The following is a 25874-nucleotide window of genomic DNA, read 5'->3' as shown; positions in this document are numbered from 1 at the left end:
GTTTTTGACAATTTTAAAATAGAACTTCAAGGCTTAAGGCTTAATACTCAGATGGGTCTTCGATTTTTAGTTTTTGGTTCATTTTCTCCTCATCTTCAGTCTCAGTGTATACTCTAGACAATATTTGATTCATTTTTTAATAGAAAATGAAAGCAAAGAACTAACTTAGATGGTTAAAGGGCCCCATAAAAAAAAGACGTAGACAAATCTATTCTGAGTGGTATTTATTACTGAGTAAATATTTTATAAATTACCAGAATATATAAATATCAGAGCATAGATTTTAAATTCTGAAAATATCGCCAATAGCTTAATACTTTTGTAGCTGAACTAAAATGGGGACGGGACATGAGGGAATGAAGTGATGAAGTTAGGATTTTTACCAAGAACATTTAAAATATAAATAAATAAACATATAAAAAAGTCAAGAAAATTCGACACTTATTATATATACATTAAAAATAATTTTAATTTTGTACATATAATGTAATTCTTTGATGAAGGGGCTCCGCCAGGTGAATGAGTATTAAAAAGCTAGTAGGACTTTCGGGGACCATATAATACAATGAGTAATCAATGAACATGAGGACTGGAAATGGAAATTCAGAAGTACGAACTGTCTTTTTGCAACAATAATAGAAGGAAGATGCCAATGGCTGACAATAATAGAAGGAAGATGCCAATATCAGCTATGCAAGGCGAGAACAAATTTTCTGCCCCATTGGGATTACCTTTTCCGCCTTCTTATCATTATAATATTTCTCCTACCAACTTCTAATGCGTCTTTTTTTGTCGGTTGGAAATAAGAATTCATTCCTGACGGATGCTTTAAAAGCTCATTAGAAAAAATACATATAATAAGGTAGCTGACGCTTATATACCACTTCAAACTTCTTTTTTTTGGCCGTTCATCAGGAGCTGTTATTTGGGACTCGCGTCTAACACGGAGGAGATCTATAGGGACCCCGGAGGACTTTCGGGGTGTATACTCGACGCACGGCGCCTCCTAGAAGACATTGAAATCTGTATTTCCACGTCTCTCACTCACCAAACACTGTGTCCTCTCTCCCTTTTGGATCTAGTTAAGCACAACTACTAGTAAACACTTAACCTCTTGTATTTTAGTAATCACTACTTATTTGTCGTATCATTACTTTGATTTCATCACTTGCTTTTATTATGAGTCTCACGGATTTAATTAACTTGTACATGTTATGATTTTGAGGAAATGATGAGAATGACCAAAATTGGCTTTCGCATTTTCCATTGTTTATGTCTTGTTCTTCATCTTATTTTCGTATTCAAGTTAGCTTGAATCTTTTAGACCCATAGAAAAAAGGTTAAAAAAAACAGAGAACAAAAAGAAAAAGAAATATTCAGGACATAGTGTCCTGAAGTTTGAACTTACAAAATTTAACTTCAGGATAGAGTGTACCGAAATTTAAATTGAAAAATTGAACTTCCGTACACAGTATCTTGAGTGTCCTGAAATTTGAGTAAGTGGAGGAAAAGAAGCAGATCTCTATCACTTTTTAAAACTAGCTAGTGGCTGTATTGTAAATACTTTAAAAATGCTGATTGTATTTTTAACATTAGTCCTTGAGGTGGCTACCTAATGCCATTTCTACCAGCTGTAGACACCTAGTGGGCTGCTGCTGCTACTATTACTAGCTTTCAGTAGCAGCTAAAAAGGGCCTTGAGAACCCAACAACAAAGTGTGGTACAAAGCTAGGGGCTTTACTTTGAAGAAATGGGTCATTTGCACCATAGCCCTTCAAAGTACTGGGCTTTAATTTTTGTCCCTCAAATTGATGATCTTTATTGTTCTTCACTAAAAATTTCTTGATTACGAGTTCGAACTCCTGCTTAGTAAAAAAAATAAAAATAGCAAGGTAGAATTTGAATTCACAAGACAGATGCAAAACTCTCCTCAGGCAGAGTTTCAAACTCTACCTTAAGATAGAGTTTTGCCTTCACCAGAAGGCAAAACTTTACCTTAAGGCATAGAATTTTGCCTTCAGACAATTTTTTTTTGGAAAATTTACGGCCCATAGCTACCTCTAAGACTTATTTATTAGTAATGACTATCTTTTTTAAAATTATTTTTGGTAGCATAATCATTTAAATTACCATCTATAACTTATTTTTGTAACTGCAGTATATTTCCCTAAAAGTAAGGTACCTCCCTCCTACTTACCCACATTTTTTTTTTCTTTTCAAATATTTTTCTCACATCTTCAATTCACAAGCGTATTTTACTCTCATTATTCTTCACCATAATTAACACGATTTCTTCTTCTGCCTTATCAGTTACCCAATCTCTACAGGTAACTAATTTTCGTTATGTTATTTGTTGTATTTCTCTTCAATTATTCATAAATTTCATCGTATTTACCATCACTTTTCATTCAATTTTTTTATTTTATTTATATTTTCAGTCATTGTTATAGTATCTTCAACAAGCTCTAACTCTCTATTTTAATGGCGGATATTGATACTCCAGGAAAAATACACCAGTGGCAACAGGAAAAGCAGTGGAGGATCTCCAGCCAATGGCCGAAGCTTAGCCATAACAATTCGTTTGCTAAATCTCCATGGATAGGCCGAAATAAGAGGAAAATCCTTCTTATGTTTGCTAATCATGTGGCGTTGTTTATCTTGTGAATGATAAAGAATAGTATTGATTATAACAATATGACATTGTAGCATCATCTAGGAGCAAGAGAATAGGTTGTTGTTGTAGAAACACCATTGATGAGAGTTGTGGACTTCATGCCCAACAAGTTTTTGATAAAATGTTTCAGTATATTTCAGTGTATTTATGTGTATCGACAAACAATATATCTAATTTTTTAGTATATTTCAGAGTATAATTTCGTTGTATCTTTTTTTGGGTGTAGAGCCTATTTTTACTCCCCTTTGTTTTCACGATTTTTGTATTTCGCTGTATTTCTGTATTTTGTATTTCTAATTTATGAAATAATTTCTGATATATTTCATTGTATTCCATTGTATATACGCATACTACAACTTTATATTTCTTAAACAATCAACCATATTTCATTGTATTCCAGCGTATATTTTTCTATATTTTGAAGTTTTCAGATCTTTAGTGGTTTTTGAATTCAAAAATCTTTGATTGTGATAAAAGTTGAGAGAGATTCGTGAGCTGTTATGGAATACGTGAAATATGGTTGATTTAATTTAACTTACCATTTAAAAAGAAAAAGAAGAATCTATTAAAAAAAAATATAGCCTATTTTTACTCAACCCGATTTTGTATTTCCGTGTATTTCACTGTATTTCAAAAAATCTGTTCCATAAATAGCTCCTGATTTCACTGGAGCGCGTTTACTGTTCACTGTATTTCTCTATATTTCAAAAAAACAGAAATACACGCGTTTTTAAAGAAAAGTAGCTACACTTGGTAATTTTGCATTTTATAGTTATATATAGTTAGAAGCCAATAAAAGATAACTATTTATGTAAGTTTCACTTTTTTTTTTTTTTACTTAGTTGGAATTTTACAAACCTCTGCTTTAAGGCTTAACTTCTGCCTCAATAGGTCTAACTTTGCTACAAATCTCTGCCTTGCGATTTTTTTTTACTGAGCTGGGATTTGAACTCAGAATCTCTGGGGGTATTAGATGAAGGGAAAAAATTAAAGACCACCAATTTGAGGGGCAAAAATTATGAAGGACAAACCGCACAAAAAAATGGAAGAAATTGCCCGAATTTTCCTTCAAATGGGCTCATCTTTAATTTTTGCCCTTCAAATTGGCTGGTCCAGGACATAAGTTCTTTAAGGACAAAAATTATGTGAGACATAACTTGTGAGATATTATGATACGAAAATAAAAAATTATGTCGCGCAAAAAAAATGTTTGTCGGACAAAAATTTAAGATCAAAACAAAACAGGGGCACAAGATAAACTTCTTTTCTTGTTGAGTGCTGCCAGCAATCTCAAATTTTTCATTAAGAATATGTTAATATATTCTACTTATTCTATTTTCTTGCATCTTTGTTTTTTCTGAGAAGCTACTAAAAAGGCTTTTTCACAAACCCGGACTCCCTAGTATTTTGCATTATGAAAGAGACCAATATATTCAAATATGAAGGCATTATTCTCCGCAGATCATTTATTCATTCTCCGTCAATCTCATTTTATGTGAACTCAATTGATTGGTATGAAATTCAAGAAATTTTTCTTTTTGGAACTTGTAGTAGTGTTCGAACAAGCCACGCTATTTATACAATGAGAAGTTTAAAATTAAATTAATTTTAAATATATAAAGGCATTATTCTTTCTGAAATACACTAAAAAAGGAGTGTAACATAAAATATAACCACTACTCAGTGAGTAGATCCAAAGCACCGTCTCAGTCACTTTTATGGCTTATTTGCGTCCAGCATAAAGGTGTCAACCGGTTTGACCAGAACCGGACCGGTAACCGGTTATAAAACCGGCCGGTTTCTGGTCTAAAAACAGGAACCGGTCACCGGTTAAAAATTTGAAATCGGAACCGGTCCGGTTCAAACACGTCCAAACCCTTTTTGTTTTTGTTTTTTGTATAATATATATTATAGTATTTATTAGTATATTGTAGGTATATTTACATATGTTATATAAGTTTATAAGTAAAGTTTATATATTTACTGACTAACAGATTAACAGCAAGTCAGCAATACAGCATATACGTGTATATATATATATATATATATATATATATATATATATATGTTTAAGTATACTATATATACTTATAACTAAAATATAGTAAGAATATACTTATATATATCAATAATACATGAGTTGCAAAGAAATAGTAGAATAATAAAATCACTAATTCTCAATCATTTGGTTAATTTCTCCCATATCATATTCGGTCATGGAGATATCTTCAAAGTCTTCCATTTGGTCCGGTTCACTTGCTATCAAATCTTCAGTATATTCTTAGTATATTTTAGGTATATTCCTAACTTAATATAAGTAAAAATATGAACACAAGTAAATAGAAGAAAGCTCAATGAGCCATATATTTTATTCATTCTTGGATAACATTTATTTGCAAGTTGTAGTTTTTTTTAACTTGCAAATAATACATGAGTTGCAAGGAAATAGTAGAATAATAAAATCACCAATTCTCGATCATTTGATTAATTTCCCCCATATCATATTCGGCCATGGAGATATCTTCAAAGTCTTCCATTTGGTCCGGTCCACTTGCTATCAAATCTTCAATATCTTCCTCTTCGCCTTCCTCCGCTTCTAAGTTTTGGCTGCGTCGTTCCAATCTAATCCAATCGCGAATGCACACTAGTACTTGCAAGCTAAAGCCAGATAATGAGTGTCTATGGTCTCCAATTTGTTGTCTTCCTTGGCTAAATGCACTCTCCGAAGCCGCAGTTGATACTTGAACCGTAAGGATATCTCGAGCCATTCTTGAGAGTATCAGATGACTTGCCTTGTATTTCTTCCCCCATGCTAAGACGTCCAGCTCATCTAGTTCCTTGATATCCACATTTGGCTACATCAAATAAAAGTGATATTCATCAAAGTTTGCATTACAAGAAGGAGTTGGATGTGAATGTAAAACTTTTAAACCCGACAAGCCCTTTTGCTACTTTGAGAAGTAGTAAGGCGTGGAGCAACGGGTGGAGCATGTTCTTCCAAATTAGAATAATGAGTAAAAACTTTTCTAAACTCGTCATCAATAGCGGTTTCGGCTTCAGCTAAAGATGGTTGAACTCTCTCTTCAATTTCTAAAAATATATAAATTTGACCAACCAATGCTTTAGTATAAGATACTTTTAAATAAGGATTTAAAAGAGAACCCAATATAAATAAAGTTGGGATGGGAAAAAAATGCTTCTTAAATTTTGTTGTCATATCAAAAATAGTCGCTTGATAACCGGGTTTATATTTATACTCTTGTAAAACTCTAGCTATTTCCGCTAAGTAGGCTAAAATTCCAGTTACCGTGGGATAGAATTGTTTAGAAAAAACAAGAATTGCATTATAAAAAAATTCTAAGAGTTCAACACATTCCTTAACATCTTCTCAATCCGTAAAATTTAACCAATCATCACTATTAATATTATATTTGTTGTGAACTTGTTGTATGGGAATCCTATACTCATATGCTTGTTGTAGCATAATGTAAGTGTAGTTCCACCTAATCTCAATTTCTACTTGAATTTTCCTAGGTCTAAGATTATTTTCCACACAAGCATTCTTAAAATCTCTAATTCTTCCCCTATTAGCATTACAAAAAACAAACGCAACTGCATCTCTAACTTTTTGAACAGAATCGTCAAAACGCACAAGACCATCTTTAACAATTAAGTTTGAAATGTGATAACTACATCTCACATGAAAAATATTTCTTAGCGGAGGGTTTAGTTCTCTTTTTAAAAGACCAATCGCCTTTGTATTATTAGAAGCATTATCTAAAGCAATACAAAGTGTTTTTCTATAAATGTTAAAAAATCTCATAATAGTAGACATTGAATCCGCTAAAAATTTTCCATCGTGACGACCTTTTTCTTCATCATATAAAAAAGCTATAATTCTTTTTTGCATAACCCAATTGTCATCAACCCAATGACATGTAATAGCAAAAAATTCTAACTTGTTAAGACTTAAGACTAAGACCCAAATCAGCGGTAAGAGAAACATTACAATTTAAAGAATTAAATACATGGCGCAAATAAAATCTATATTTTTTATACAAATCTATAACATCCGCTCTACAAGTACTTCTCGGAATACCCTCAAAATCTCAAATAACGGATTATAACAACGTTGAATGTAAGTAACAAACCCCAAACCCGAAGGAAAGGAAAATGGTAAACAATCATAAGCTATCATTTTAGCTATTTCTACAAGCTCTTTTTTCTTGTCATACTTAAAATTTTTACCGGTTCGTGGGTCTATCGTCATTTGAATACCCCCACATTTGAACCCGTTTGCTCTCCCAAACATCCATATGTTTCTTTCTCATATGAGCATTTAGTGTACCCGTTCCACCATCCTTACTAGTTTCTTGCTTAAAGTAAATACTTGTCCACATAGGGTACATTTAGCTGTTTGGCTTTCCCTATCCTTAGTCATAAATTTTCAAATTTTAGCGCTTGGCTTACGAGTTCTAGGCGGTTTGTCTTGTGTATGTGATTGTGCAGGACATGTATCTCCTATGGGATTTTCGGGGGGTTGTGTTTCATCATAATCATCATCATCATCAATTTCATTAAAAGTGTCGGTATAATGTTGTTGCATTGCCTTATGACCTACAAGTGGATTATTTCCACCAATATATATACCTAAATTAGGTGTTTCTTCCACAAATGTTTCCTCATTAAGCCCACGCCTAACAATACCACTACTACCGGCACCACGTCTAAATCTCTTCGCCATTATTAATTAGAATTAATTTAAATCACACTCAAATAAATCACAAGAAAATGAATTGCAACAAATTAAATTGCGAAAAATAAAGATAGAGTTGGAACGAAGGTACCAAATTGCCGGACTAATTTCCAACAAAGTGAAGGCGACTACAATTGCAAATCCACCAAAGCTACTTCGGATTGTTGCAAAATCCCCAACTCCACCAACAATATTATAATTGCAAAATTAATAATTAAAACTATAATAAGACTTTATAATTTTATTTGAGAGAAATTTAAAGTGGCTAATTGTTGCAAAGTAACTATAATTGAGAGATTGAGATTTGAGAGAAAGAGAAGAGTGAATTGGTGTGGATTAAAATGAAAATGGAGAGGGGTTTATATAGGGGTGGGGGATGGGTTAAAGTGCTAAAAAAAAGTTTGGGGGGTTTGGGGGGGCAAAAAATGAGTTGGGGACCGTTTGGCAACGACCATTTTTGCAAATGGACCGTTGCCCAACGGTCCATTGGGCTGCCAGTCTGCCAACGGCTACAAACTATTTTTTTTTTAAATTCCACCGGTTAAACCGGTCCGGCTTCAATTTTATCGGTTTAACCGGTCCGGCTCCAATTTTACCGGTTTAACCGGTCCGGTTCCAATTTTACCGGTTTAACCGGTTCCGGTTTCAAAAAAATTGAAACCAGACCAGTATAAAATAAACGGTTAACCGGTTCCGGTTCCGGTTCCGATTTTACCGGTCCGGTTAACGGTTTGAACCGATAAAACCGGACCGGTTGACGGGTTTAGTCCAGCATTAAAATCTTACTTCAAATTTGCTAAGATACCTAGGTCCTACACCGCAATGAAATTAATGAGAGTAATCTACAATCTAGTGTTTCTTCATAGGAAAAACTTATTGGAACCTAGGGGAAAAAAAAGGAGCCTGCTTATTAATTAGTACCTTGTACAAGTTACAGTCTGCTAAAGATAGTGGGGGAACTAATGAGTTTTTTTTTTTTTTTTACCCTATAAAAATAAAGATAATTTGTTAAGAGATTTAGAGCTCGTTTGGATGGGCTTATGGCTTTTGACTTGTAAGCCAAAAATCATAAGTTAGAAATTTTAGCTTATGGCTTATGACTTATTTTTATCATTTTGGCTTAAAAACAAGTGTTGAAAAACACTTTTTACCAGAAACAATGGTATCTCCTATTATAGCCCCTCTGGGATGTAAAATATATCTCTTCTCACCATCCCCATAGTGTATGAGACAAATGTATGCATAGTGCGTAAACCGATTGTATACCACCACTGATAAACACTAGAATAAACAATATTCACTGGGCCAAGAGCACCTTCCACGGCCGGTTGACCAAAATGAGGATCCCAAATTGCATGAGCAATAGGTCTTACATGTAAAGGGTCCTGTACTCACGACTCAAAATTTCCTTGCCAAGCTACATGAAACAGATTTCCGGAAGTCCACAGAAAAATTATTGTACCCAAACACTACAAAAGTGATTAAAAACTATTTTGAATTAAAAGCACCTAAAATAAGCCTATCCAAACAGGTTCTTAATCAGTAAATCTATATTTTTGGAGACCAGTCTTGAGACCTACTGTCTTCAAATCATGTTGCACTTGTGCTCGAAAATCTGCGTAAGTGAAGGGCTTGTACTTTGTGCTTTGAATGATAGCATCTTCAGCAGGGAACACAAAATAACCAATTGATATTCTCTCCTCGTGTTTGTTCACCTTCACTCTATGCTTCACACTCATAAAGCTGTCGTCACTCATTGCCTGTACAATCCAAACACATCTTTTAAATAAGAGTTTATATTTTGTGAACTGACAGTTTGTAATTTTTTTGTATTATTGGCCTGTAATGTAGATAATCTTTACTGCATGCTAAAAAAATTAGCTATAGATTCGTTGCTAATCTGTCTAAATACACCGTCATTAAAGTAGGAGTTTTTGATTGTTCGTTGCTAATCGTGCCTAAATTCTAGCAACATTTTTTTTTTTGTTCAATGATGGATCTTGTCCATCGCTAATTTCTATTTTTTATAGGACATTCATACCAAGCATGACATGTTGGCGTAGAAATAGAGTGAAAACCTACTGGCTACAATTGATTAGATTTCACAGATAGGATAAATTTGAGAAGCTTTTTTTTTATTGATACATCGACTATCCAACCAAACAATTGATCATATATGGTTTCATAAATTTATATCATAAAACATGACATTGGGTTTTTTTGAAGTGATAAAATAAATCTATGAGCGAAAGTAGTAATCTTAATAATTGTCTTGGTAAATACTTCACAGTACTCCATACAGTTTTCTAGTATAGTAATTGGGATAGTAATTGTTTATATGACTGCTAAAAGTGCGTACTCCAAGGTTCTGATCTAGTGTTGGGTAAGTTACATGTGCTATCAACGAGAAAATGTAATACTCATATAGTCACTAACTAATGTAAATTCTGGCCCTTAATAAATAAAAAAGAGACTAGCAGATTTAAACGTCAGTCCAATAAATTATATATGGTTATTAACGAATTACTGTTATCATGGTTGGTAAGACTCTCTTTCTCAATAATTTAGGAAAATATTGTGTGATACAAAAGACAATACTATAAGTTAAATGTCAGTCCACTAAATTGTACTACAATAATGATGAAGAGATTAATTAATGTATAATAGTGGTTGGTAAAACTCTCTTTCTCGAAATTTCAAGGAAAATATATGATTAAAAAAGACTGTATAAGTTAAAAATGTCAGTCCACTAAATTGTACTATATTGATTAAAAGAATAATGAGATCTTGGTTGGTATAATACTAGATCTCATCTTGTTTGTTCTCTCTTCTTTATTATTTTCCGGATTGCAATCCATGATAAAGAAAAAAGAAGATTATATAGGGGTCGTTTGGTTGGAAACAAGTTATTCCATAATAACTTATCCTGGATTAGTTATGTCGGGATTAATTATTCCATCCTTCTACGTGGATAAAATAACACTACAATCCCGGGATTAATTATACCGCGATCTTATCCCAACCAAACGTGGGATAAACTCATCTCAAATATAATCCCGGAATTATTTATCCTTATTCCTCATACCAAACAAGCCCATAAGTTTATTGAATGATACTATAAGATGAAATTTCTCAATTTTCTTTTGTAGAAAAATATTTTATGATAAAAAAACTATGTAAGTTAAATTTAGAAAAAGATAAGCACTCGAGGACGTGCCCTAGTTGCCAATGAAGTAGATTGAGAATAATGAGATTTCATGTTTAAATTTCAGCAAAATAAAAAATACTAGGTGATTTTTTCTCATCTGCCCACGCCTTGGTGGACAGAGTTATCTGCTCCATGTGCATAAATGTGTCGGTGGGATGTAGTATGTAACATATGAACTGACGAGTTACGTGTAAGCTAGTTCGGACATCACAATTATTAAAAAAAAAAAAAAGGCTAATAGCACTTTTGATCCCTCAATTATTAATGTTAGATCAGATCTTTTGGGAAGCTTTTGGACCTAGCGAAAAGGGCTCTAAGCCTTCACGCAAGCAAGTGCGAGAGAAGCGGAGCACGAACCTACCGCTTCCCCCGACCGACTAAGTATGATTTTATCTCTGTAACATAGGTGGGTAAGCACATTGAATCTTCAATGAACATTTCATCACAAATTTTCCACACCTAGTAACCATTCAACCACTTAATTGCTCACGTGTTATGTTAAGTTTGCATTGTTACTCCATATTTGACATGTAATATAGTTCTCTAATTAAGTGACAAATACAATACATTTTTACGTGAAATGATCATAAAACACACATTTTGATTAATTAAAAGTTAAATATGTTGAGTTGTATATAGTGTTTTAAAAGGCGGGGACGTAAGGCGGGGCGTTTTACATGCGCCTCGACGAGGCGTAAGCCTCGAGGCACGGGGCGTAAGCCCCATGGGTATTTAATTTTTAGTATTTCTTAAAATAATATAATTACAATAAATATTTTTAAATAGGTAAAATTACATAAAAAAAATAAAAGAAAACTGTAAATAAATGAAATATATATATATATGTGTGTGTGTGTGTGTGAGCGCGCGCGCGCTTGATCCTCACAAAAAAAATGATCAAAGCTCATTATACACTGCTTATAACTTATAATTATATATAACATAATTTTACAAGTATAAACGATACAATGAAATAAAAGCTATTATGAAATACAAAACAATTATAACATTTTAACTTTCAAACACGGAAAAAAACACAGTTTCTTAAAACACTATTACTATCATACTATTTATTTTATCTCCCTATAAGCAAATAATCAATAAAATTTATCAATATTACAATTAAAACATAACTTCTTCATGAACAAAAAATAACATTATATGATAATTCTGATACATAGGACTTATGACCAATGACAAGTGAAAATGTACAATTCCGCTATGTGTTTTTTTTTTTTTTTAAATAAGTGATATTCACCCTCACGACGTTCTCAAATAGTAAATATCCAATACTACGACTTGTTATATGAGTTACACCCAATCTTCTATTTCTATAGATGAAAAACTATTAAGTATCATTATTTTGTTAAACAATTATGAGGGTGAATGATTTTAATTAAGGAATTTAAAATATAATTTGTGTAAGAACTGTTAGGCGAGCCCTGAGCGTTGGGCGTTAGGCGTGTTTAAGGCGTACGGTTGGGCGCTTAGGGCGAAAGCCTCATAGGAACTAAGTCCCGCACGTTAGCCCCAGGGCGTTTTGCCACTGCCCTGCCCCGAAGCGAGCCCCGGGGCGAGTCCTGACACTGCCTTTTAAAACAATGGTCGTATATTAGAAGGACCAAAAATATAATTTATCAATAACGTAACTTAGTCGCAAAAAGTGCACAGTTCGAATTTCGAGATTCAAACTTTTAAACTTTGACCGTGTATTCGGACATAAAATTTATATTATATATTTAAAAACTACGTAAAAAGTGGAGTATTATAAATTACAATAATTAACAACTTAAAATATTTTAAAAAAACATATAAAGAAATTCCGGTAAAAAAATATGGTTGATTCTCGAAATTTCAAACTTTTCCACTTAAATTGGGACGGAAGGAAGTATAACAGAAAGGCAAAAATGAAATGGACAAATTAGTGAAAGCACGTACCTGCAACATGTCACCAATATTGACGATTAGGGTATTGGAAAGGGGCTTGACATCGAGCCATTGATGATCTTTGTAAACTTGAAGGCCTCCAACTTGATCTTGGTGTATTATGGAGAGGACTGAGCTATCTGTGTGTACGTCAATGCCCCACGTTCTTTCTGGCTCGAGGCATATAGGGTAACGATAGATTCTTAATAAACCAGTGGCTATTGAGAGATAAGACTGGGACTGTAATGGTCCCAAGTTTAGGTCTGATCCCAAAACCTTGAATATTTCTGTAGCCAGCCTAGCCTGCTCCTTCCCATATTCTTCTAGCAAGCATCTATTAAGATCCAATACCACCCAAAGCAAATATAGTACTATAAGAAAGATTTTATGTTCTATGACACTTACAGTCTGTATAGTAAATTTTCATATATCGTCAGGTTAAGTTGACGCATAACAACGGACAACTCTTCAAATTTGGTTAAATAATCCTAATGTTTTTGTATACAAAAGGTATATATACTCCATGGAATATGAAAATAACGGGAGAGTAGCCTAGTAGAAAATGCTAGTGATCTCTCTGTTTCCTTTTGTGTGATACTGTTTAACTAGGCTGAAGTTTAAGAATAAAAGAGCTGAAATTATGATTTTTACTATGTCATGATATTTTTTCTTAGCTATAAAAAAATGTAATTAAGAATAAGATGAAAAATTTAAAGTTAATTATTATCAAATATAAAAAGACACTTTCTAACGGATTTAAAAGAAAAGAATGACACGTAAAATGAAATATATATGAGAGTTTTGATCTATTGGAATATTCCCTTTTTTTAAAAAGTTTATGTGACACTTTTTACTAATTAGTCTATTAAAAAAAAGAATGACACATTTACTTAGAAATAAGTAATATTACACTTCTTATTTTACCCTTAAATGAGAAGCTTTATAGCCATATAATTATTATGATATACTCAAAACTACAAGTTTAAATATTCTATAGCCATATAAGTATTATGATATGTTTGAAGCCTAAATTTTAAAAATCTTATTTTTATTAAATTACCTCAATAATGTAATCTATATCACATAAATTGAAATAATTATCCAATTTATAAGAAATTACAGTATATGAAAATGATGGAGAGAGGCGCACTAGGAAAGACTATCTATCTATCATTGAAGAGGAAAATCCCGAGAAGTAGTTGATTGATGATGGGCATTGTAAAATCACTAGTACATGCATGATAAGACTTGACTCGTTTAATCCTTCAGTACCTGGTCCTAGGTTGGAGTCCGGAACCAAAATAGCTCAAAAAAAAAAAACATTTTGAACCAAAATGCCCCAATAAAAAAAAAGTTACCAAAGTACCTATAGCACAGTATTTTACTGCGCTATAGCACTAACGGAGACGACCCCGTTAAGTCCTATAACGCAGTAAAATAATGCGCTATACGGAATACGGTCCAACATATAACGCATGATTTTACTGCGTTATAGGACTTTGCTTCTCTCCTATAACGCAGTACAATCATGCGTTATAGTTATCACTATAACCCGATCGGGTTCCACCACTGCCCCCTCCAGTGGCAATTTTTTTCAAAAACGCCATTGGAGGGCAGGATTCCGTGGTCCCCACCCATTAAAAACGTCGTTTTCTAGTAAATTTCATCCGGAAAGTTTAGATTCTCGGTATATTCAAGTCAAGGAGCAAGATTCTGAGTTTGAATTTTGAGAAAAAGCGGGGTACAACTCGATTAAAATATCTACAAAAAATCTTCGATTAAGGTTTTCTACTATGAAATTTTGTTATTATTTTGTTATATATATTATATTGCATGCATGTTTATATATATTTTTTTTGGGGTTTGATCGCTGGGGGCAGTGGCTTAGGCCACTGTTCCGTTTTTTTTTTTTTTTTTTTGGTTTAATTCATTATTTGTTAAATGTTTATGAATTGTTAATTATTAAATGTTTATGCATTGTTAATTCGTTATATGTTTATGAGTTGTTAATTTGGTTAATTATTTATGAATTGTTAACATTGTTAATTTGTTATATGTTTATGAGTTGAATTTGGTTAATTATTTTATGAATTGTTAATGAATTATTATTTTGTTAATTGAGTATTTATTAAATGTTCTTTATGAATTGAAAGAAGTTGATTGGTAATGAATTATTATATTGTTAACATTTTGTTTGGATGATTGTTATGTATTGTTTTGACATTTATCGTATTATGTTGTATTATATAGGACCAAATCAGTCGTTACATAAAATAGAACCTCTCGTCGTTACATAACAATAAAATTAAAATAGCAATCAAAGCAAACATTTTATTTATACTAACAACATAATATAATACAATAGGTAACAACCATCCAAACAAGTTGTAAACGATTATGAAATGTTAATCTATACAATTTTAAAAGCATGAATATATATGTTAAATAAAAAAAATTATCTTAAAAAGAATAGTTAAAGTTCTTCTTTTCATAAATACATAAGCTAACGAAAAAAAATATAAAGTTTATAGGAAAATATATGGTCGACGAATATGAACTCTTAGTTTAATTTTATCGTAGTTGTGTTGGCTATTTGGTCAACTAAAAATATATCACATATTCAAAATATAGTTCCAAACAAATATTACTGCTATATTTCGATTAGTTAATATAATTTATCTTTCATTTCAAGAATAATGACTAATTTAGTTTGTACAGACTGGACTCTTTCATGGATCCGAATGTTCCCCTGGGGCCGATGATCACCCGGGGCCCGCTGATAGATCAGTATTGTCTTTGCAAGACAATCATAGGTCAGAGTTATTATGGGTCGGTAGTATAGGGATATCTACTGGGCTTCGTGATGAGTCGTGAAATTACGCGATATTCGACGCTAATTCCTTAAGCTTTTGTGACTCCTTAAGCACTTTTGTTGTTACTTTTTGTGTTTTTATGTTGTTTTGTAGGAAAAGATGCCCGAAGAGCATAAAAGAGCAAAATGGATCAAAATGGACCAAAATGGAACAAAATAGAGCAAAACAAGCCAAGTAGCTGAAATGAGTGATCGGAAGATACCAAGTGAAAAGAAAGTCAAAAAGAGGTCAAACTGAACATTTTTGCAAAACTGTCAAAACTGGACAGTTTTGCAAAAACGGGACAGATTTGCAAAACTGTCAAAAAGTGGACAGTTTTGCAAAAACGGGCAGAATTGCAAAAACAGAAATATGGGGGCAGATTTTGACATTTTTTGGACTTGGAAAAATTGGGGGGAGCTACAAAAGAGAGGCTAGGGCAAAACATTTTCTATCTTTGGTCATTTTGCAAGTTTTGGAGGCTAGGGTTTTTCTACAATATTGGAGGAGAAGATTGGAAGCACTTCAATGAGATATTTCTTAATCCTTTCTTCAATTCCTTGTTTTGTATTGCATATCTAAGTGTGTAGTATTTATTCCATTACTTGAATCTTGATTGTGAAACTATTCTTGATTAAAGTTTGGATTGAAACTCTTGTTTTGCTTATGTATTGAATGATTTTTATTGCTATTGAAGTGGGTCTTTGTTGATTTAATTAATCTCATTCTTGAATGTTTCCAAAGGGAGTAGCTAACCCTAGGGCTCACCCATTTACTTAGATTGAGCTTGGAAGAGGAAATCTAGGTTGGGAAAGATTAATTAACAAGAATTTGGGTCATTAAACTCATCTAATAACTTGAGCTCGGAAGAGGATAGTTACTTGAGGTTAAATTGATTGTACCTAATATCACACTCTAAGTCTTGGAAAAGCTTAGAATGAAATTCATTGATTTGGTTGGAAGACTTTCAATGAGATTTTAGATATCATTATCTATCAACACAAATCCGCTCTTAGTTGTAAAATCGTAAAATACGTTGGATCGTTACTTGAGTGTAATCTCCTATTATCCATGCTTGTGGCCATTGATCATTTTACTCGCTTTCTAGGTTAGTTTACATTTCCGCATTAGTTATAATTTTCTCAAACAAAAATCAAAATATTATTTATCGTTTGGCTTTAGCGTAGTTGGTGAAAGTTCCTTACTTTCTTAATCGCCTAGCATATTGTTCCCTGTGGGATCGACCCCGACTCATAGTTGGGTAAATATATTGCATACGACCGTGTACACTTTCTCTTTGAGGAGTGTATTTGGACGTTACCACTTCGTCCCCGTAGGCTGCAGAGAACGTGGACTCTTTTACGCGAGCACCCCCCACATCCTCGCGTGTTGGAGATATTATTTCGGGGCGGCATCTACCGTTGCGTGTCCGTTGGTCGGGTACAATGATTGGGCGCTCATCACGGCCATGGTTGAGCGGTGGAGGCCAGAGACACACACCTTCCATCTTCGCACTAGTGAGGCCACGATTACACTTGAGGATATAGAGGTCCTCTTTGGATTGCGGGTTGATGGAAATCCATTGTACACTCGGTACGAGCCTCCTCCTGGTCGGACGTGGGTGACAGAGTTGACTAGGCTCACCCACTTCGTGCCTGATGTCGCGGCCCAGATATCCGGACAGAGTCGGGTTCAGCTTAGTGCACTCTGCACTTATTTGGAGGGTTTGGATCCGGTTGGCGACGGCACCCCGCAGGACGATGTTGATCGTCATGCCCGTTTGTACCTGCTTATTATATTCGGAGGCATCTTGTTCCCGAATTCATCGGGTGCCTTTGTCAGTTTACGTTACTTGGTTTTTTTGGAGCATCTGGACTGCTTGGGAGACTACAGCAGGGGCGGTGCTGTTTTGGCGTATCTTTACAGATGCCTGTGCCGAGCGTCTATTGGTGCTGTCAGAGATGTGTGGATTTTTTGCTTTTCTCCAGGTAATATTTAAGTTGCGTTTCTGTAATGTCAACAAACCTCTTGAAAGGAAGGGCGACTAAAAAATCGTATTTTCTAATATCGCTTACAGTTATGGGCGTGGGAGAGAATGCTGCCTTTTCAGCCCGTACCTAGACATCACCTCGAGATTGACATGCCTTATGCGAGGAGGTGGACAACGGGTTTTGACCGGGATGTCGATACGCACCACAGTATTCTTCCATTCCGGGACCAGCTTGATCACATGACGGATGATGCGGTAAACTATTTATATTTACATTAATAATTTAATTAAACGTCTTTTCTACATGGTGATCACTGATTTGTATTTATATGTTATGCAGCTATTTATATGGACGCCGTACGCTGTTATATTAGATGGTTTGCCCCCTTTCTGTAGGGCAGGTCAGGGGGTTTGGAGGTCGCGGTGTCCATTGATACACCTGGACATCGTAGAGGATCACATGCCCGAGCGTGTCTTACGACAGTTTGGACATACAAAGAGTATACCCCCTGATGTCCGTCATGAGCTCCGACACTACCAGCGGGACGATCGGGCTGCTATTGATGATAATTTTTTGGCTTTCATGGATGTTCAGCTCCACCGTTGGGAGAACAGGTTGGGCACTTTAGCGGTGGTCGGCCATTTGACTCCCGTTGAGCATTACATGTGCTGGTACCATCAGATCACACGCCGATTGATTGGCAACCCAGCTTTGCGTTCCCCTAGGGATGTAGGATATTCAGCACTCGCGGGGCAGTACGAGGCATTGGTAGGTTTATCGTATTTAGATTTGTCTAATTTCATTAATTGTTACGTTTTAAAAATAAACTTTTTTTGTTTCTGTTAAACACAAATGCAGCTGGTGGCCGTACAGCATTTACGCACCTTGGGGTTAGAGCATATGCCTTACACTGGGCTTGCGGGGCTTGCCGCGGATATGGTTAGGATTTCCGAGGATGGTATCCGCCAGGCAGGAGAGATTAGGTGCATGGCGGAGCCTGTTCCGGAGGCTGAGTATCAGGCAGCACCGGGGGCTCCCAGAGGAGGAGGCCGTGCTGGCAGAGGACACCGTGCTGCCGGAGGACGCGGCGCTGCTGCCGGAGGACCTGGTGGTAGAGGACTGGTAGATGAGGCGGATGAGGCCGATCCCATTCCAGAGGGCGTTCACGGTCTAGTCCATCCGCAGCCCTTCCAGGCCGGTGGCAGCTCACCTGGAGACTCACCTACGTTTACGTCGGCGCTCTTACTTGCTGAGATACCCGGGTCTTCATCACAGCCAAGCCATAATGCATACATGGAGGAGCGTGATAACGTTGATTGGGCGGCGTTACGCGCTTCATTAGCTGATGAGCGGCCTGTGAGGAATTCAGAGGGAGCCCGGATTCTTGACTTTGATGAGTTTTTGATCCCGGTTAGTATTTAAAATACATATTTGTTCATTTAAATTATTTATTTTAAATATATATATATATATATATATATATATATATATATATATATGTTATTCATTATTTAGTAATATTTTATATTTTAGGATTCGGCGCCAGCGGGTTCATCAGAGCCACCCACTCAGCCTGCCGAGGCAGAGGTGTCTTCTCATGAGACTACCGAGGCGCATGTAAGTTTTTTACTTAAAACTAATTTTATTCAATATAAGGTCAATATTTAATATACATATTTGATCATTTAAAGTACTTATTATTTCATTTTTTTCATATTTTAGGATTCGGCGCCAGTGGGTCCACAGGAGCTGCCCATTCCGGAGCATTCTCATCAGCCTGCCGAGGCAAAGGTGTCTTCTCATGAGACTACCGAGGCGCATGTAAGTTTTTTACTTAAACTAATTTTATTCAATATAAGATAAATGTTTATTTAATTTTTATAACCTTTACTTGGACTTCGAACAGCATCTCGTCCAGGAGACTACTTCATATTCACCATCACACCCATCTCAGGAGGCTACAGACCCATCTCAGGAGCCTTCTCAGGCGCCCGTTGACACACAGGTTTGATTAAATAAATAACGTTAATGTATTCAACATAAATAAGAAATGGTACTAATATTTATATATTTTTCAGGTTCATCCTTCGGCGCCTGCGGTGGCGACTCCCGACGAGGAAGAGGTCCAGTTTCCAGACCCAGCTCAGCTTGAGGTTCTGAGCGTGCCAGCGGGACAAGATCCCAAGAAGGAGCACGTTCTAGTTAAGGGCGCAAGGGCTAGGGGAAGAGGAGATGATCATGACTTGGAGCGCCCGGTTATTAAGAGGAAAAAGGGCGACGGAGACGATGGCGAGGGCGGTGGGGATGGTATGAGCCTTAGGCCTAGGGATAGTCTCCGCCATACTACATGTGGGACCCATCCTCGATAGTGTATATACATTAGTGTTGTACAATTTATCGTAAATATTATACATTTTTTGCATATTTATAAATATTATCATTAGTCTTTATTATTGCTAATAAAAAAAAAACGTAACACATTGGAAATAAAGTTAAGCATTAATTTAAAAATAAGACGAAACCCTAAAAGATAAATAACTTAAAGCTAATGACTACAAGTCTTCAAACAAAAAAGGATTTCGAGCACTTTTCAACTATTAAAACGACAATTGAAAGTATCACGTATTCTTGATGTGTTGGGCATATTTTATTAATTGTACAAATATAACTAAAGTTCTATATAAAATATTGAAGTTTCGGAGTCTTAAAGCATGATTAATATACGGCTAAACTACGTAAAAAAGATAAAATTACGTAATAAGGGAAGAATGGAAAGGGGAACTTGTGATTTAATGGTCTCCTATAACGCAGTAAAATCATGCGTTATACGTTGGACCTTATTCCGTATAACGCATTATTTTACTGCGTTATAGGACTTAACGGGGCCGTCTCCATTAGTGCTATAGCGTAGTAAAATACTGCGCTATAGGTACTTTGGTAACTTTTTTTTTTGTTGGGGCATTTTAGTTCAAAATGTTTTTTTTTGGAGCCATTTTGGTTTCGGACCCCCTAGGTTGGCCCAAGAGATGTTGGAAGCTGTAATTATTTTCCTGCGGCGTGTACTCTATTTTATTTAATAAAATAATAATTGCCTACCAGCAATTATGACACAACGTACGACAAAGGAATCAAGCAAAGATCTAGAGAAATCTTACGTTATTATATATAAATCAAATATCATGAAAGAAGAGAGGAGATAATTAAAAGGTTGGGTATGTATATGTATGCTAAAAATAAACCGGACAATCTTTTCATATTATTAGCTATATGGATCAGCTGAAGTCTGAACATAACGACCAATAAAAAGATGAGCATCGTCATTATTTTTCTCCGAGTCCGCAAATTAAGTGACACAAATAAATAATAAAAAAAAAATTGGAATCAAAATAACACAAAAAAAAGAAGTTACAAAAGTAGATTTCACGCACAGATTCTGTGCGTGAAAGAGGCTACTTTTTTTTAAGTTATCAAAATCATATTTTTTTCATACTTTGGGCAAAGATTAGTCATGTTTCAAAATCCCGAAATATCAATATTTTATATACAACTTAATATCTTTTTTTGCGTATAATAACATCGACTCATTACATCAATTATCCCTAAACGTTTGGATCGTCGTTTTAGGGTTGTAAAGTGTCTCGAAGTAAGTTTTGTTTGTTTGGAAACTTGTCATCTTTAGATCTAAGTGTCATATTTTATTGGGTTTTGATTTAAGTGTTTTATTATTTAGTCAAGCCGAATGTATAAATAAAAATATTATATTAAAAAATAATTCATCCAATATGAGAGGTTCAACTAAGGTATAATATATCTCATTCAATGCTCCCACCAAGGTTTGATCCCATGTTGTTGGCATAAAAAAGAAGTAAAAAAGAGAGGTTAAACCACCAAGCCAAATTGGTGAGAGAAACAAAGTAGACACTTTTTATTTTTTATAATGTTCACTAATGCTATCTAACTCGTTTTCATAAATTAAATTTCGAGGTTCGAAATTGACATTCAAAACATCATTATCACGGGATTAGCATATCGAAATAGATTTTTTTATCATTAGATTTTGACTAAAGATGAATGAAATTTTTGCACCAATTTGGGGCAAAATTCAAATTGAATGAGATAACAGGTGTTTTTTCAAAAACTGGCTTGGCCAACGGTTTGGCCGGGTAGATCTCAAAAAAATACCCTGAGTCAAAAAAAAATCGCGTAAATCGGACATCCGAGCGCAAAGTTATGACCATTTAAAGTGTCAATAATTTACAACTAGTTTTCTACCTATGCTCCTGTCCTTATTTTTTATTTACGTCAAATCAACTATGATACATAAAGTAATTAAGGTCATGCCACAACGTTAAGGGTTTGGAGCTACTCAAATTTAACATTTAACCTGGAAATATATCAATTTTTTTCATCCCACTGTAAACACAATTTAACATTTGTTTCCATTAGCGATCATAAAAATGCAAATTTGTCTCCCTCTATTTGGATAATTTTCAATGTATATATCTCATACGTATGGGCAACACGTTTTTTGGCCTCTCATTTTTTTGGCATCTCGTGTGGGCAACAAGGCCGTGGTAGTGCAAGTACGTCTCGTGGTGGCAGAACATCTCGGATTAAAAGAGCCTCTCGTACTTGAAGTTTTATTTTGAATATTTTGTTATTGTAAAAAATGATGTATTACTTAATGCAATGAATTACTTTTGAATTATTTTAAACCTCTCATATTGGATGAATTATTTTTAATATAATATTTTCATTTATACATTTGACTTGACTAAATAATAAAACACTTAAATCAAAACCCTATAAAATATGACACTTAGATCTAAAGATGAAAAGTTTCCAAACAAACAAAATTTACTTCGGGGCACTTTACAACCCCCTAAAACGACGATTCAAACGTTTAGGTATACTTGATGTAATGAGCTGACGTTATAGTACGCAAAAAAAATATTAAATTCTATATAAAATATTGATATTTCGGAATTTTGAAATATGACTAATCCTTGCCCAAAGTATGAAAAAAACGTGATTTTGATAGCTTAAAAAAAAAGTAGCCTCTTTCACGCACAAAATCTGTGTGTGAAATCTACTTTTGTAATTTATTTATTTTTTGTGTTATTTTGGTTTCATTTTTTTTTTTTTGGTGTCACTTAAGTCGCGGACTCATTTTTCTCCCCTTTTAATTTAACATGTCAGTAGTATTTTAGCTACATACGTAATCTTAATAAAAGAAAGACTCTTAATGTATGTTAAAAATAATTTTTTAAATTTATGATATTTATATTATATAAAAATGTTATTAAAATAAAATGAAATCAAGAACGTCATATAAAACGAAACCCGAAGTGTCTTATTATGCCGCTACTAATTGTGGAGCAGTCGGCAGAGAAAAGATAAGTCTAGAAAATATGGACATGCACTGATGACCTTCATAACACTACTAACTAGTTAATTAATTAATTTTTGTCCAGTATCCAAAGTTAGAAATTTTTGTTGCGTTCACGACTGTCGTAGTCTCACTGTCTCAGTGTTTTTCTCTAGTCGAAAATGGACGGTAATTGTGATGGAAAGTGATTCACAGGTACAATGGATTCGACACGTGAAAATGAAAAGTTAGGGAAAAAATTAGCTATAATTTTACTAACATGAATAAAAGAAAACAAATACTCCTATCAAGAATCCATCAATCGCGATTCGCAACTTTAGGCAGCCGCGGACACACCATTAAAGCTACTGGTGCAGCTTAGTAGCTTTATCTTTAATTTTATATATATGTTAATTTTTTTTTTATAAAATGCATATAAATATTAAATTTTGAACTCAATAATTCAAGATCAATAACTTTAATGGTGTCCGAACCCGTATACTTCACATTCTCGATCTGTATGCTGGGGCGGAGCCAGCAAGGAGCAAGTGTTTCGTCCGAACCCCAATTGGCGATAAACTACATTGTATATACAAAGTTATAATTATTTTTATGTACATATATTATATGTTGAATTTACTTTTAGAATCTCTTAATAAAAATCTTGTATTCGCCACGGTTTGTCTTGTCTGATCCTTAGCCGCATACTACTGTCTTATCCCCCTCCAGGCTCTATCATTGAAGTCTTAATACTACTGATTTAACCAACTGTCAACTAGATCAATAACTCAATATACTGTCTATTTATTGGCGGCTTGATTTTTCTAGAAGTCACATTCACATATTTCGAAATAACCAAAAAGAAAATAGCAAAAACCAACCAAACAAAAAGGAAAAAGATAAAAGAATAAGAAGGAGAAGAAGGGGAAGTGAACCTGAAAGTTTCGAGCAATAAATCTTGGTAGTGAATATGAGACAATTGAGATAATGAAACATTGAATCCTTCCATCCATTGTAGGCTCTGGTTATTTTCTTTTGGACCTCTTTGTTTTGCTAGGGCGGCGCCAGAGGGTGTTAGAGCAGGTGTACCCCAAAAATACGATATAGGACCAATAATATTGCTGCTAGTACTACTGGAAAATAAGGCTTTTTTAGTTTCATAGGGCAACGAAAAGAGCTTGTTAGCATGTTCTTGAATTTGGTTCAATAAGGTAACTGGAATTCCATGGTTCACTAAACGAAATAATCCCCAATCTCTACAAACTTCACTGATTAAATTTCGACAAATAATCTTTTCATCGTCCTCAACAACTTCTTGATTTGTTGTCGTCGTGGTGGTGCATTTGAAATAGTCAATGACAGGGATGGCAGCGTCCAATAAAAGTGGCTCTGTTTTATCAGAGTTAGATTCTTGAAATGGGCTGTTTGGTGGTGGTCGAAATAATGGAGGGTAGGATTCAAAGTTAGATTCGGACATATTGTTTCTTACTTTGGCCAACTTAAGACTTAATAGCGTAACATCAAACAGGTATTTTATAGGCGGACTTTGGAACTTAAGCTATGGTTTTATAGGCGGAGATACTCTAGCTTTGATAAGAGGTGTCATCTAACACCGCTTTGCACAAAAAAATGTTATATAGATGTGTAAATAATACTTTTTGACATAACAATATGCATTATAGTAAGGGAAATATCTGCTTGAGAAAAATGTAAAATAAATGGAGTATCATTTTAGGAGAGAAGTCATGCCTTAAAATCATCGGAGTCCTAAATTAAAAACTAGAACCTTGCAAGCTGAGTTTGATAATAGGTTGACAATCGCTGGTGTAAAATTATCTGCATACGTCATTTCAAATGTTCAAATCGTTTTTTGTATTTGTGGACTTCATTCGTTTGAAAATCTACACATAGGTTTGCCTCCCCCTAAATATGTTTGATAGTTTTATTGGCTTCAAGTAAATACTTGCAATCTTAAATTATAGCACTAAGAGGGGCAGTTTGTAAGCTTGACATATACAGTGTGTTTTCACTTCCAGTTCTTTATATGCCAGTCTCTTTGTTGTTTATTTTAGCACTTGTTTGTTTGATGTTCCATAATTTTGTAGCGAGGCTTTAGATAGTAATAATAGTATCCTGGCAACCACTTTTTTATCTCTAAAATCTCTCGAAAAACAGCCTCTCCAATTTGAACCATTCAATTACGCACGCGTTGCTTTAAAGAAAATATACTCGCTTCACTTTTTTTGAAAAGTAATTTGCACTGATTTTCTTCTAGGTAACATGAGTTAAATCCATCTATCTTTACTTTGTGAAATGTGTGAAGTTACTGCATTAAATTCAACTTCCAGTGAGATAGACACAAATAAAAAGAAATTTCTACTATAGTTTTATGGCAATTGTTAGTTAGAAAAATGGGTAGATTCTTGACATAATTGGACAAGCCTGTCCCATTCGGTCGACATGTTGAGATGGTCCAAAAAATGATGGATGTCCTCGTATAAAGGACTGTCTTAAGTAGAATCGAAGATGTTATTCAATCACAAGAGTGTATGTGTGAGAGAAAATGTCTCTGGGTTTGTTTGCTTTTAATAATTGAGAGTTTGTGACTAGTAATTATCAATCTACTCTGCTTTTCCTTTTGCAAGGACTCTTGTATATATGATGCTAGCACCAGAAATAATGACAGATTCTGATACTAACGCTGAAGACGACATGTCCCTTCCGCATTCCTCCACATGGGTAAATGGAGTCCATGTTCAATAGTTTTGGCAAAACATGTAGTGTGACATTATTTGTTTTGGCCTAAATTCGCATAATTTTCCTTTCTTTCAAACTCTCGATGTGAGATTTTGTTGAATTCCCACATTGATGAGTAATTAGTTGTTTAGTCTCCTTATATTGTCTTGAACAATCTTCACCTCGTCAACTAGTATTTGAGGTTAAGTTATGCTCAGTATCCATTTCTCATTCTTGATATGAGTAATGATCAAACATTTATCATTTTGTCCATATTGTCGTGTATAGTTGGCCCACCAATGAATTATTCCTTGCCACATAGACAGACAGGTTTGTTTGGGCTTGAGATACATTGTGGGCTCA

General features: G+C 34.5%; 1 protein-coding gene and 1 long non-coding RNA gene across 3 annotated transcripts; one reads left to right on the top strand and one right to left on the bottom strand.

Annotated features, from left to right (window-relative positions):
• The first annotated feature begins 533 nt into the window (after nucleotides 1-533).
• LOC132606275 (uncharacterized) lies at nucleotides 534-2883 on the top strand. Of its 2 annotated transcripts, none has more exons than XR_009569668.1 (2): nucleotides 534-1081; nucleotides 2504-2883. It is a non-coding gene; the product is annotated as an uncharacterized LOC132606275 (long non-coding RNA). The 2 variants fall into 2 exon arrangements; XR_009569670.1 differs by having other exon boundaries at nucleotides 534-1098.
• Nucleotides 2884-8717: 5834 nt separating this feature from the next.
• On the bottom strand, nucleotides 8718-24441 carry LOC132606264 (gibberellin 2-beta-dioxygenase 8). Its single transcript, XM_060319682.1, has 3 exons — nucleotides 23711-24441; nucleotides 12577-12898; nucleotides 8718-9190 (listed from the first exon to the last, which is right to left on the bottom strand). The coding sequence occupies exons 1-3, from the start codon at nucleotides 24250-24252 to the stop codon at nucleotides 8966-8968; spliced, it is 1089 nt and encodes a 362-aa protein (XP_060175665.1). The 5' UTR covers nucleotides 24253-24441; the 3' UTR covers nucleotides 8718-8965.
• Nucleotides 24442-25874: the final 1433 nt, after the last annotated feature.

Source organism: Lycium barbarum, chromosome 1, assembly GCF_019175385.1.
Source record: "Lycium barbarum isolate Lr01 chromosome 1, ASM1917538v2, whole genome shotgun sequence".
Taxonomy (NCBI): Eukaryota; Viridiplantae; Streptophyta; class Magnoliopsida; order Solanales; family Solanaceae; genus Lycium; species Lycium barbarum.
This window is presented reverse-complemented; position numbering and strand designations above follow the sequence as displayed.